Source organism: Maylandia zebra, linkage group LG12 (assembly GCF_041146795.1).
Source record: "Maylandia zebra isolate NMK-2024a linkage group LG12, Mzebra_GT3a, whole genome shotgun sequence".
Classification (NCBI taxonomy): Eukaryota; Metazoa; Chordata; class Actinopteri; order Cichliformes; family Cichlidae; genus Maylandia; species Maylandia zebra.
Window position 1 is genome coordinate 37,354,309 of NC_135178.1, and position 14,940 is coordinate 37,369,248.

General features: G+C 41.7%; 1 protein-coding gene across 5 annotated transcripts in view; it reads right to left on the reverse strand.

Annotated features, from left to right (window-relative positions):
- Window positions 1-10,842: 10,842 nt before the first annotated feature.
- The window catches only part of adamts3 (ADAM metallopeptidase with thrombospondin type 1 motif, 3), a 137,856-nt gene continuing 133,758 nt past the window's right edge, over window positions 10,843-14,940 (reverse strand). For all 5 annotated transcript variants that reach the window (XM_076891210.1, XM_076891208.1, XM_076891209.1 and 2 more), the window contains one exon: window positions 10,843-14,916. In XM_076891210.1, coding sequence (XP_076747325.1) covers window positions 14,447-14,916 — 470 coding nt within the window. In that variant the 3' untranslated portion in view covers window positions 10,843-14,446. The remainder of the gene's footprint in view (window positions 14,917-14,940) is intronic.

A 14,940-nucleotide genomic window follows, 5' to 3' on the forward strand; every position in this document is an offset into this window, starting at 1 on the left:
CAATACAGCTACACTACAAAACAGACAGGAGAACATAAGAAGACAAAAGAACAAAAAAAGAAAAGACAGGAAATACAAAGAAGAACATTTCTATGCTGAAGACAGCAATAACATTTAGGGTGCACAGTAAATGTACTGGCTCTTTTCTGTAGACCATCATATAATGCTTTATATCATGGTTTAACATATAGAGACTAGAGATGGTCGTATCGGTATCGGTCCAATACTGACCTAAATTACTGGATCGGATATCGGAGAGAAATAAAAAATGTAATCCGATCCGAAGTATCACGAAGTCACCTCACAAAACGCGCTAGTCGGTGTAACCCAGCCCGGCGCATCAGAGCGGTATGTGTCAGGCGGCAGAGCGGCTGTGTTGGAGCATTTGGAGCCTCCTACATGCTTCCTAACCGCAGCGTTTCATCTCGGCGAAAACTATCCCAGAGAAGTAAAGCAAGTGTGTCAGTTCATCCCTGAATGTTTGCATAGGTTTTCCACGTTAAGCTGAACAACTGATATATTGAGCCACAGCTGGACTGGCCATCGGAGTTCCATAATGAGGTGAAAAGGAAGCGATTTATGTTATTACTTCAAACATGAAGCTGATCAATGATCAGCTGATCGGCTTTTCTGCCGCAAGTCCCGCCTTTCTCGTTTGTTTATGGCCCACTTTGCGCTAGAAAGAGAAGACCAGCGGATAAACAACAGCAGCACGTTTAAGCGTGATCAGCTGTTGTTAGAATGTATTTAATATTACTTTCTAGTATCAGCTGAGGTCTGCTGGAGCCACGGCTGTAAAGCTGCTGGTCATGATGTCGGTTTGGATATGTCACGTATCCAAAGCTCGACACAGCTGCTGTAACATCAGACTGACATCCAGCTAACCACAGCTAAAAAGATATTTAGAATATTTATTCTAAATAATAATATAAATATTTAGTCTATTTAGTCTATTTAAAATGACAGGTCTTTCTTTGCAATGATAACCACAGCAGCAAGCAGTCCCAACAGATGTGTCCAGACAGGGTGCGAACCAGTTACATCCCATTTTGTTTCATCTTCTTACTGTAAAGCTCATCTCATCTTGTTTTTAACCATTATTTCAATTATCTTTGATTTCAATAATCAGCAGAAGACAATATATGAAGATACAAACTCTGATGAAAAGAGGTTTGTTCCTCACTAAGAAGGGTTTTCACTCGCCACTTTGTTAGGTACATCTGCTCAAATGCTCCAAATATTTAATGAGTGAATCGCAGGAGCAGTTGGTGTACTCAGGCATGCAGGGGACTTCAGGGTGAAGTTCAAAATGAACATCAGAATTCGGAAGAAACGTGATACTTTTCAGCCAAAGTATCGTGTCCTTCACCAGATTCAAATCCAATAGAGCACCTTCTGGCCATAACTCAGCTCTGAGCAGCTCCCACGTTAGATTCAGTGTCTCGCTCACTCTGCAAAACACCACCACAAGAAAACCACATCATAGCTTTTTAAGACCATTTAAAAGGAGGGTGAAATACAGAAAACACTGAGTACCCGAGTGGGGTTCCAGCTACGACGGGTTTTACTGAGGTCTCATAATGTGAGTTATGTTGTGGCTTTGAGTTACTTGGAAACTGGTCAAATAGATTGTTGGGGGTTTTGAGCCAGTGGTTTGGCTTTTCAGATGAAAGATGACAGGGAGATCTTGGCCAAAGAGGCACCATTACCTCCAACCAAAGCTGTCCAAAGGCCAAAGACAACTACTTCCATGCACTTGGGTTTGTAGCTGAGGTGATGATGTCTATCCAGCTCATACAGTGGTTGCAAAAGTATTCGGCCCCCTTGAACTTTCCCACATTTTGTCACATTACAGCCACAAACATGAATCAATGTTATTGGAATTCCAGGTGAAAGACCAACACAAAGTGGTGCACACGTGAGAAGTGGAACGAAAATCAGACATGATTCCAAACATTTTTTACAAATAAATAACTGCAAAGTGGGGTGTGCGTAATTATTCAGCCCCCTGAGTCAATACTCTGTAGAACCACCTTTTGCTGCAATTACAGCTGCCAGTCTTTTGGGGTCTGACTCTACCAGCTTTGCACATCTACAGGCTGAAATTCTTCCCACTGTATATGACATTTTGCGGGTGGTAAACACAGGCTGTTGTCTACTCAAAATGAAAGGTCTTTTGATCCTTGCATTCACAACCACAGCAAGAACAGACCCAAAGAAATTACAGGATGTCATGCAGAGCTTCAGGGGAGGAACAAAGCCACGAGGGAAAACAGGCGGGTCCAGATAGACCGAGATATAAGCTGTATATCTCCTGTATTATCTCACACCGTCCTGGACAGTGTGAGAAAAATTGACAGTGGAGAAGCTTGCGGCCATTCTGAGAAATTGAAGAGACTTCAGTGTAATAATGTCATGATTCACAGACATGGCAGCAGGTTTAACTCTGGATCCCATCATTATCATCAAGGCTTTCAGGCAGTTTGGGCAAAGCGGAACAAACTGAAAGTGGCGAGGGAAGACTCAGATGGGTTGTCACTTTTATTAACAACAAATCGTGCTGCACTGATCATATAACTGTGAAAGAAAGTAGGTTATACTGAACAGTTAAGGGACGCACACAGGGGAGAGAAACATCGCAACACAGCAATCAGGCTGTGAAAAACCAATGAAATCTGACAGAACCCCAGGTACAGAGGAGTAGGCAGGTGCCCAGTTACATTCATCTCAACCTTGATGGGGCATGATTGAAGCGACTGCTATTAGGAGCAAGGGTCCTCCTGGCCTAACAAGCAAGAGGTTTACCCACACAACTACAGCCTGTGCTGTTCACCAGCAAGTCAACAGAATGACACATGACAAGCAACTTGCTTTTCATTTGGCTGTGGGGTAACATCCACTCTGCACACCCGCTGGCGCTCTCACATGCCACTTTAGTTCTTGTTTACACTCCCCTCCCAGCTAACCAGACAACCACGTGTGACCACATCTGCTTTCTCTGCCTCGATACTGCACTCTTGTATAATAGTATAATACTCTTCTAGTATTCTTCTGCTCTGTTTCTTGTAATTTTGTGTAATTTCACACATGAATAACCCCGTGAGGAGGGAAACTGTTTCCCCCTTAAGGAATAGTCTAAAACTATTGGAGCAAGCACTGAATTCTCTGTCATCTTAAGCTGAGTTGGCTATTTTACCAAGATAGCTGCATTTTAGAGGTGCAGGAGAATAAGCTTGCCCACAGCAAGCCTGTAGGCATGTGTCAAAGACAGTATTTACCAATCATGGAACAACGCATGACCCGTCTCCATCCTTCCTAAATCATAGGCAGGAAAGGAAGCAGATAATCAACTCAGACTGCAGCTTTTATTACATTTTTTATATTATGTTAAATGTCATTAACTAAACATTTCCAGCTGTGGAAGTAATTGATTAATATATGGTGCACAGTCTCCTTATATGCCCTCCTAAATGCAGCTTAAGGGAGATTAAAACCAGAATACATTAGAATACATTAGCCAGCAATGAGAAAAGATTGTTAGTGAAATAAAATTAGAATTGTGTTATTTTTAAATAGAAAATCAAGAATTTTTTTTCAATATTTTATTTTTTTCACCTTTTACACGTTTGAATCTCAAGCTACTAAACGTATTCATATAAATAATACTCACAGCGAGCATTCGCCCGCAGTCAGACGCCAAACGTTTGAGTCGTCCTCTGACATGCGCAGTAGCGTTATCTTAAAATTTCCAGTGTGCAACAACCCTCGCTCGAATATGCGCAATTAGTAATATAGCCCCACCTCGACACAAATAATAATAATAATTATTATTATTATTATATTTTGCATAAGACTGGTAAATATTTTGGCTAAACATGAGATGCAGTCATTTTCATCAATGGCCGGAAAAATGAATGAATAAAACAAACACACCTGAACGAGTGATGAAGATGATGCCCACACACGCCTCTGTTGTACTGTCAGTGATGCCACCATGAAATATGTTTATTTATTTACAATCCAGCTAGGCTAAACAGCTGAGCATTTTAAACTTTTAACATATATGTTTAATATTTAACATATACATTCTAATAATTATTATTTATAATTAATAATTATCATTGTTAAGTTTCTGGGGGGGGGGTTTGGGGGGGGGGGTATTCTGTTTTTGAAGGTTATATTTATCATTCATGCATCATGTATATTTACATGTTGAAATTTGAATCTAAAAACATGAGAAGTATTATATAGTTTTCTAATTTTGACAACCGTTGCATCATTATAAGCATTATTTCTGAAGAATTGGATCCTGTACAGATAATATTTTATGAAATCCCCCTGCAGAAAATTTGCATCAATACGTTTTTAGAATTTAAAATTTAAAAAAGTGTGGTCATCGGGATACAAACAAGCTGTACTATCTATGTGTTTATACGTCTCTCTGCATTTAATCATTAGTTATCATTAATCTCTGGTTCTCTTCTACTGGGTGTCTTTGTCCCCTCACCCCAACAGCTCGCCCCTCCCTGAGCCTGGTTCTGCTGGATGTTTCTTCCTGTTAAAAGGGAGTTTTTCCTTCCCACTGTTACCAAGCCAGGCTCATAAGGGGGTCGTATGATTGTTGCGGTTTCTCTGTGTTATTGTAGGGTCTTCACTTTACAGTATAACTGTGACTGTTGTTGAGATTTGGTGCCACATAAATAAAATAGAACTGAACCGTTGCAATAAGTCGGACTTGTTCCCGGTGGGTGATGGGCTCCGCCAGGGCTGCCCTTTGTCACCGATTCTGTTCATAATTTTTATGGACAGGATTTCTAGGTGCAGCCAAGTGGCGGAGGGCTTTCACTTAGGTGGCCTCAGAATCTCATCTCTGCTTTTTGCGGATGATGTGGTTCTGTTGGCTTCATTGGGTGGGGGCCTCCAGCTCGCACTAGAACGGTTCACAGCCGAGTGTGAAGCAGCGGGAATGAGGATCAGCACCTCCAAATCTGAGGCCATGGTTCTCAGCCGGAAAAGGGTGGAGTGCCCACTCCGGGTCGGGATGAGTTCCTGCCCCAAGTGGAGGAGTTCAAGTATCTCGGGGTCTTGTTCGCGAGTGATGGGAGAAGGGAGCCGGAGATCGACAGACGGATTGGGGCTGCAGCTGCAGTGATGCGGACGCTGCACCGGTCCGTCGTGGTGAAGAGGGAGCTGAGTGTAAAAGCGAAGCTCTCAATTTACCGGTCGATCTACGTCCCTACCCTCACCTATGGCCACGAGCTGTGGGTAGTGACCGAAAGAACGAGATCGCGGATACAAGCGGCAGAAATGAGCTTCCTCCGAAGGGTGGCTGGCCTCTCCCTTAGAGATAGGGTGAGAAGTTCGGCCATCCGGGAGGGGCTCAGAGTAGAGCAGCTGCTGCTCCACATCGAAAGGAGCCAGCTGAGGTGGTTCGGGCATCTGACAAGGATGCCCCCTGGGCGCCTCCTGGGTGAGGTGTTCCAGGCATGTCCCACCGGGAGGAGGCCCCGGGGCAGACCCAGGACACGCTGGAGAGATTATATCTCTCGGCTGGCCTGGGAACGCCTTGGTATTCCCCCGGATAAGCTGGAGGAGGTGGCTGGGGAGAGGGAGGTCTGGGCCTCTCTGCTTGGACTGCTGCCCCCACGACCCGGCCTCGGATAAAGCGGATGAAGAATTGAATTGAGCTTATTTTCTTCTGACAAACTTGATCTTAAAAAGAAAACCGAATGAACTGAGAAACAACACATTATCAGGTTTCCCCGGATCTGTTATTATAGAGCTGCTCAGAGACGCTTTTCTTTGTAGAACTACAAAGATGTAAATGTGCTGGGTCTTTTATCACATGCATTTCTTTTCACAAGCAATTTTAACCATTGTTATTCTCATTGCCACTTATCACAAATGCTTGATTACAGTTATTGCTGCCAACGCAATTTAAATTCCATCTTGTATTTTCTCAGGTTTTCTTAGTCTAATATTAAGAATTGATAAAATATTGAATTATAAAATTGGATCAGGTACTGTACTGTCACAGTACTGTACATAAAAGCATCTGACTTTTTATGAAATATGTTCTTTTAATGTTCAGGTCTGCCTGTAGCCTGTAGAGTCCCAAACATGCTGATAACAAAAAACCTCTCCTTGGAGCACAGAGGTAGGCTTGGCTGAGTCTGGTAAGTCTATCAAGCATGAACACATCACAGATTTAGTCTGAATACTTGTGTAAATGTTATTCTCACTGACTTCCTTGCAGGCATTTGTATAAAGACAGCAAATTATGCAGAAGCTCTTTTCTTTGTCCCATTGTTAATTTCTGAACAGAATGACTTTCCATATAAAAATCATGGTGGACATCAGTCCATTTTTACCTGAGGAAAACTTCCCCCTCTTTTACTTTGTATGAGAATGTCACGTTTAACGCACAAAAAAGGGGAAAGAATAAAAAAAAGAAAGAGCTGTCAGCCTTTTCTTTCAGCAAACAAAGAAGAATCAGCCGTCGGTCAAATCACAGATGTTCTACCGCACAAAAATGATCATTATTGTGCCAAGATTTTGTCAGACTTCCTTGCATGCTTCCACAGTGAGCTGTGTCACAAAAGATTTTGGCAAGCTTGTCCCTCAATTAGACAAACACACACAATGAGAGACTCTGTCAGGGCTCAGGCTGTGCCCACGTGGTGACCTTCCCCTGGGACGGCCTGTTGCAGTGCACGCTGCAAAAACTGTCAATACAAAACCATCTATCTGTTCTCTGACCGGATCTATGGAATTACAGCACAGACAGCCCTGTTAAAATGTCTCTCTCTTTGTGAGGCGGCTCCTCTCTGCGCATCTGATTTCAGACCAGTGATTTGTTACCCAGTGGGCCTGTGACAAAATCTGATCACAAACCATTTTCACAGCAGCCGTGTCAATACAAGAAGAGTAAAGACGCACAGCTGTCAATAATCGCATTACTCAAAGTGAATGAAAATTCACTCATTTCAGTTCTAACACAGTGTTGACCTGTTATTTCATTTCAAAATGACTGTTGGGTTGTTTCGGGCCTTAATTGTTATTTCATCATCGTGCCAAAAATGGTCTCAGTCCCACGTGGAACTACAGGACACTGCAGTGTCACAAACCACAAATCATCCAGTAATAAATATATTCAAATACAAAAAGAGCAACGAGAGAAAAAACAGAAGCACTGAAGGTTTCAGGATGTTGACCTCAGGAGGTTTTTAAGATGCTAAATTTGGGCTAATAAGCTAAAAAATTCTGTTTCCTATGTTTTATTATATAATTTTATAACCCAGAAAACACTGAAAGCATTTCCTTGAAAGCACAATACATTCAAATTTAAGAAACTACAGCAGCAGCATTACAGGTAAAATCCCACATGACCGATGCTCCTTCCTTTTTTTGTCCCTTCTTTTCCAATGATTGTGACGGAGGATTCTTCAGCAGCGTGTAATCTAGACTCCTCACTGACGAGTCGAAGGTGCAGCCGGTGAGAATAAAGCCTGAAAAAAGTTTGTGATGTCAAGATGTCAGAAAAGAAGAAGTCAGACACGAGTGGCTTTTCTGTAGCAGACTCATGTCACGCTCCTGCAGCACCGCCAAAAGCAGCCACCCAAGTCCACAGTGGTTCATAGTGCGTCAGTCAAGACGTGCACTGTCATCACTCGTGCACAGCTGCTACTGCCTGGCTGTTGTTCGCACAAAAAAGCGACACAATGAAAATTGTGAAATTATGCTGCTTTCTGTGGAGAGCTCCTCACAAAACGTATTAATTAGATGAGAGAAGTCATGAAAAAAAGCTGTTATTAATTTAATGTATGCGTCTATTCAGTGTGCCGTGACAGAGTAATTAACTTGTAGTCAGCGTGGCTCTTGTGTTCTCTGATTTAATACACGCAACCCCCTCAACTTCCATCTTTTTCTCATTTTGCCACGCAGCACTGTGACAGAGGCAGGAAGTCCTAACTGTGGCGGCCCTGTGTCACCTTCTATCCTTTCTGCTCTTGTATTTGTGGGGTAGAGCTCAGAGGCTTACATGCACCGGTGACTCCACCTGCAGTACTTTGCTTTACCTTGAATTCTTTTATCTGAGTCCTTTTGCTTCAGCCTCTCAGAGACGATGCAGTGCAGAGCAAAGAGCTGAATTTGAAAGGAAAGGTGTAAACAGAACAACTTCAGTTCATCTTGGCACTGATTCTCTACGTTTCTGGAACTCTGCTGAAGCCCGTTGTTCGTGTGTAAAATCCTCCCAGGGTGTTTTTGGGATTGAGATGTGCCAACGATCATTTCCAGCTCAGCAAACCATTCGCTGACCCCTCCTGACCTATGGACCTATGGACCTTTAACATCCTGGAGGAGACTACTTCCAGCACAATAGGAAGTTTTCATCTAAGGATGATTGTGGTCACTCAGCACAGTGATTGCAATGATTTTTCAGAGGCCCTCTTCTTTAAGGTGAGTGCTCATAACAGAACTCCGCCGCTCTCTCATCGCCAGGACAATAGATCAGGTTTTTCCTACACCAACGTGTGGGCAAAGCAATTTTAGGAAGTGTCAAAGGATAATAATACCAGTGAGATACTGGCTTCTGTCAAGCAAACAGCCACACGCAGCTATTGTTGCTGCTGTCACACTTATTAAAAGCAAGACCAGGATCCTATTGCACAGAATCTATTTAAAGACAACACGGTACAAGGTGCACGCACTGAGTTTTATTTTTTGAGGACATTTTTGTTAAATCTAGGAGGAAATTCAGTGTAAGGATGAAAAATGCTTTGCTGCACATTATGTAATACAACATGGAAGACCACACAATGGCTGGTTTACAAAGGAGGGTGTGGGCGTTCATCAGCAAGGGTGTAGGCTTGATTTGCAAAGTGGGGAGAACATGAAACCTACAGTGGGATGCAAAAGATCGGGCAACCTTGTTAATAGTCATTATTTTCCTGTATAAATCGTTGGTTGGTACAATAAAAAATGTCAGTTAAATATATCATACAGGAGACACACACAGTGATGTTTGAGAAGTGAAATGAAGTTTATTGGATTTATAGAAAGTGTGCAAGAATTGTTTAAACAAAATCAGGCAGGTGACCCCTGACCTACATACACAGGCAGTGTTGGTCAAGTTACTTGAAAAAAGTAATCAGTAACTAATTACTGATTACTTCCCCCCAAAAGTAATCCCGTTACTTTACTGATTACTTATTTTCAAAAGTAATTAATTACTTAGTTACTTCGTTACTTTTTAAAAACACAATTTACAACCTGAACAGGTGATAAAGTGAAAGATTTTTCAGCCTAATTCTACTTCCTGCATAATCCATCATACAAAATGTAATCAAATGGAAAAGTCTCTTTTTAAAACTTGTTTTATTAGTTTTAATCTTTTAACTTTATGCATCAAGCAAAAATGTAATTATCTGCAACATTCTCTGACTGGAAGAAATTAGTTTAACATTTAAACCTATTTTCTGCACATTCCAGCACATAAAATAAAATATTTTTTGTGTTTACACTCAGTCTTTCAAATAGATGCAAGTAAAACACAGCAGAAAATAAATAAAGTCAAAGACTCAGCGGTCCTGTTGCTCTATTTTCACCTGTAAAGCAGGAGTGGGGCAGGCGGAGGTTTACCCTGGTGCAGGTGTGCCGCGGTCAGTGGAAGAATCCGCGAGTTTCTCTGTGAGTTTCCCATTACGTCGTAGCTACTCGGTGCTTGCTCGGAAGTTTAGGGGTTTTTTCTCTGTAAAAAGAAGTTTTCTTCCCACGCACAGCGGACACTAATGTTTTTGTCACTTTTTATGGAATCAAACTCAAAGTAAGGTCCGTACTTCCACGCTTTAAACGCTGCACGCTCATACTCTCTCCCACACTCGATATGTGATCCACTGTTGATCTGCACACAGCTGCTGTCACGAACGTCGCACTCGCTTACGTCACTGTCGTGAGACGTTCTCGCAAAAAATCACGGTTTTAGTAACGCAGCGTTCCTACGGGAAAGTAACGGTAATCGAATTACCGTTTTTGCAATAGTAATCCCTTACTTTACTCGTTACTTGAAAAAAGTAATCGGATTACAGTAACGCGTTACTGCCCATCTCTGTACACAGGTGAATCCAATAATGAGAAAGAGTATTTAACGGGGTAAACTAAGTTTCCCTCCTCTTTTAATTTTCTCTCAGTAGCAACACGGGGGTCTCAAAACAACTCTCACATGACCTGAAGACAAAGCTTGTTCACCATCATGGTTTAGGGGAAGGACACAGAAAGCAGCACCAAAACCTACAACTGCCTCCAAAGCTCATACTGTACATGTAAAAGAAGGCATCTATCAATCTCCTGCCACCAACTGCGAATAACTCAAAACATTAAACAATCACTTAATTGTGATACAAGGAAAAGGCAGGAAGCTGTGATCAATGAGGAATTGGTTGGCTTTTAATTTGAAGGAGACGAAGACTTTGGAGTGCAGGAAAACGGCTTCAGTGTCGTTGTATGTGAAAAGGAAAAGTGATATAATGTCATGTTTTTAGTCTGGATTTCATTAAAAAAGCCAAAAGCAGGGACCCATCGCAGACACATGATTGGTCTTTTCGTTAATAAAAGAAATTAAGCATGATGATCAAAATCTCTGAATATGCTTTCGTGGTTTTTTGTGTGTATGTCGTGTTCTGAACAATCCAAAGATAGACAGGATGTTTACAGACTGCAGGAGCTCTGGGCTTATTTTACATCACTGTTATTACTACATACCAAGAATATCTCTTTTCTGCATCAATTCACTTCCCAGAAGAAAAAGCAATGGTGGAAAGAGCCGAAGGCAAGAACACAGACTAGATAATTATATCTTTTATTGCTATGTGCTCCCCATTACAACAAACAGCATCAGTAGTGTACACTTCAATCTACACAAATACATAGTAAAGCAAATAGAACAGAGTGACTTGCGTTCATGACAATCCAATACTTCAATGCATGGACAGCACAGGGGTATTGATACAGTACATGGAAAATCCTATGCAATAACAGCTGTCTGAGGCTCAGGGATTGTCAAAGTAACATCTACGGCTACTCTAGTTATCATTACAAGCTCTCTATAGCATTAGCAGCAGTGTTTATAGGCAGCAAGTAAATGATGTGAAAAGAACTGGGAGGAAAATGAAAATACTGCCAACTACAAACAGCATAAAACAGCTTTACTGGTACTACGCTATTCATGTTTTATCGGTTAAAATAAAGCATCTGTCTGGTCAGTTCACGCTGCTGCGTTGCAACGACTCGGATAAAGACTTCTACAAAACAGCTGTGAAAAAACAGCTTTCTGACAAGTAAAACATCTCAAAATTGAGCATGTATATTTACATCTAATTGTTTGCAAAAACAATGTCATTTCTAGTCTACTGTGTTTGTTAACAAGCACAAATCTGCTTCCAATGTGAAAATATGACCGGAGAAAGAGGTGATCAGTTTTCAATGGTTTATCCAATGCAGCTTATCGGCCGGCTGCTGCACACGCTGCGACAACAAAGCAGAACCCTTTAACTTTCAATAAATATTTATGCACTCAATGCTATATACATGTTCTATACATTGGCACACAGGACTGAGTGTGGATAGTTGCAAGCTATTTCTTTGCTGAAAACACAAATCTGTGCCTTTTGCTATTGCAGTCAGATGCATGGTGGTTGCAAGGAAATCCACTTATAAATAAATAGCTTTCTCTCTCCAAAACCTTTTTCCACCTTAATAAAAAAGCCATTTAGAGAATACTCTGGAAAGAAAGATGTTCCACATACAGTAAGTCTTTTTTTAAATTCCAGCTTATTGTACTTACAACAAAGCTTTGTTCCTGCAAACGTAACACGTACCAGAGAACCTCGTTCAGGCTAATCATGAAAGGATCGAACGAGCTCCAAGGGCCATTAAGCAATTTTCATATTAAAACTGAATGACATGGCTCTGTATTGGCAGACTGTGAAAGGGTAGATCAATTTTCCAAGCTCAGTACTGACAGATTACATTGTTTTAGCTCTTCATAAAAAAGCTAAAAGCACAGCTGGAACAAACAGCTGGGTGGTGAAGACAGTGAGAGATGGCGGGGACTCCTGAGCTAAAATAAGTCGCACTTCATTGCACGGGGAGAATATTTAATGTGTCTAAAAGTTAAAGATAATTTGTTTTTGAGTTTGTCTGGTCCCTAGTGGTCAAAAGTCAACTAATGCAGCTTTAGTTATTAGGCTCACCTGTGAACGCGAATGCAATCTAACACAGCAGTTCTGCTAACAACTCATCATTTAGATTCTTTGCTGACATTCCTCAAAGGTTCTTATGATTTTACCTGATTATGGAGGTTTCAGGCAGTGAGGACGTGTAGGCTACATAGGCTGCCTCCCTTCCTTCCCACATCATTGCCCTCTATGACCTCAATAACAAACACAAACAGAAAGCTTCACAGGACAAGGATTTATAGCGGTGTGCTGATATCGGATTGCATTTCTTTCTTTTCACAGGTTAACGAAAAGTCACGGTAAAAGTGAGGCTAAAGTAAAAATACATTTTACATGTATTATGAATAATTTTGGTCCTTTGACCTGAGTGTTGTACGGTCTATTTTATATGCGCATGCTCTTTAGTTAGTTCTCTTCTTTGCCCTTAAGTATTTCTGAGAAGAAGAGAAAAACATGGAACAAAGCTAAATATGAAAGGCAGCCAGCTTGGTGCAGCAAAGCGACTGTTAGCAATAAGTGAGCTCTGTCTAACAAAGCTGTTCCTGTACTAAACACAGAAACAGGATGAATGCTTCGGTGCTGATAGGTGGTGTTTTCTTTGGACAGAGCCGGTTAGCTTTCCCCATGTTTTCAGTGTTTATGAAAAACTAACTTAATTGTGTCATACAAGGTATCAAACATCCCATCTCTCTGCACTTTGACTTTTCCTTAAGTTAGAACAGAAACCTTCATGGCATTCTGAAAGGAAAGCTACATCAATAATCAGTCAATAATCCCTTTCTGCCCATGTGAACAGTCCCTGGAAGGGTAAACACTGGCACCAACATCTGTCAGAACTGGTTAAAAATGTATTTGAAAGCATCCCACCTTCTTAAAATAATACTGATATTCTCATGTACAGCATTTACAGGAAGCTTTATAAATAGTGCGTCGGGGAAATTCATCTCTGTTCGTGTTTCATATTCACTTAAAGTACGGTAAATCATTTTTCACTGAATACTTTGACGGCTGAACTTTCTGTAAGTCGAGCTTTAAAGTTCGATTTCTGGCAAGAAAACTGGCAGTTTGTAACATTCAAGTAGTGGGAATTCTCAGCTGATCTGGCTTTGACTATTGTTAACTTTAAAATGACACCGAACTCTGACATCTACCTCAAAGGTCACAATGTGGGGACAGGATATGGATGCAATCAATTAAACGCATCGTAAAGCTGAGATTTATCCAAAAAGAACCAATGTGGCAAACGTGTCCATATGGAAAAGATATTTATACATCTTATAAAGTTTGTATCTGTCTTGTGTGAAACTTGAATGAAAAGCATATAAGAGTGAAAACAGATATAAGATGCCTTGAAAAATTATATAATGAAACTTGTATGTTTTGGATACTAAAACAATATATGAAAGTAATGAGAAAGTGGCCGCTTTCATGAGTAAATCATAGAAGTTTTTCCATATGGGTGGCCTTTAGTGGAGTCACTTTTAAATGAACTGAAATGCAAGAGGCATTTAAACCAATTCTTGCATCTATTTACTCTCTGAGTTCTACTAAATCTACACAGCTGGATTAGCTCTGGTCTCTGCACCTGCTCACACTTTCTCTCTGGATACCTGCAGCAGCATAGCTGCTCTGCAGGCAGCAGCGGTCTGGTTTATTCAGTAACGAGACCAGACGACCGCTCGTCCGGAGGGGGAATGCAGACACCTTCCTCCACCTGCTCTCTCAGTTTTCACTGTGCAGGTGACATTAGAGAAACATTTGCCTGAACAAGTGAACAAGGTGATAAAATGAAATAAATGTCAGACATCGGGAATGTATGAGTCAGAGCGACAAACATCTTTTGAATACTGAACTGTCCTTTGGCTGTTTTGTATCCCTGAAAGTATTCACTACGAACGTAATTTAGCTTTTCATTTGACACGGTTGAAAACTCCCCGTGGCTCACGTGCCCCTACACCTTGAAATGATTTCATATTTGTTTCATATTAATATAGAAGTATGAGGGCAAAGTAGCACGGCTGTTTCAGCCTCAGCAATCTGGAAGCTGCAGGTGGTTAAAGAGATATTTAGAGTCCGTATCAGGGTCAAATTCTTACAAAGTGAACCAGCACTTTTCTTTCTTTCTCTGTGTTTTCTGGTGTGAGAAGACTCAGGATGAAGCTGGATTATCTACTGTACATTACGAGTCCTAAAGGCAAAAGCTATGACTTTCATCGCTCCACTTCAGAATATGCCACAGGCTGCCGACTGTCCACCAAACTGCTTGACCTTTGACCCCGAGTAGGACCAGCCTGGGTGGACAGCTTCCTGTCAGTGAGGTCCGTATGTCGTGGAACCCGCCTTGGTGCTGTAGCGATCTTTGATGGGGTTTTCTTAACTGGAGCAGGCGTGGTGATGTGTTTTGCTGCACCGCCCGATGTGGCGGATCCTTTGCCCGCGCCTTGTTTCCCACCGCGAGTGCCGTTGGCCGCTACTGCGGCCGTTAACGTCTCAAGGAGCTGCGAGGCTGATCCGAAGCGAACGTGTTCCTCGGTCTCAGCCGCCTCCGAGAACATAGACAGGGCTCCGGTGCGCTTACTGCAGGAGTCGCAGCACAGCTTGCTGTAGCCTGGGATAGAGCAGTATCTCGCTAACACCTCCATTTGGCAGAAGATGGATTTGTCCCCATTACACGGCTCATCTGTAAGTCAAAGAGCATACAGTG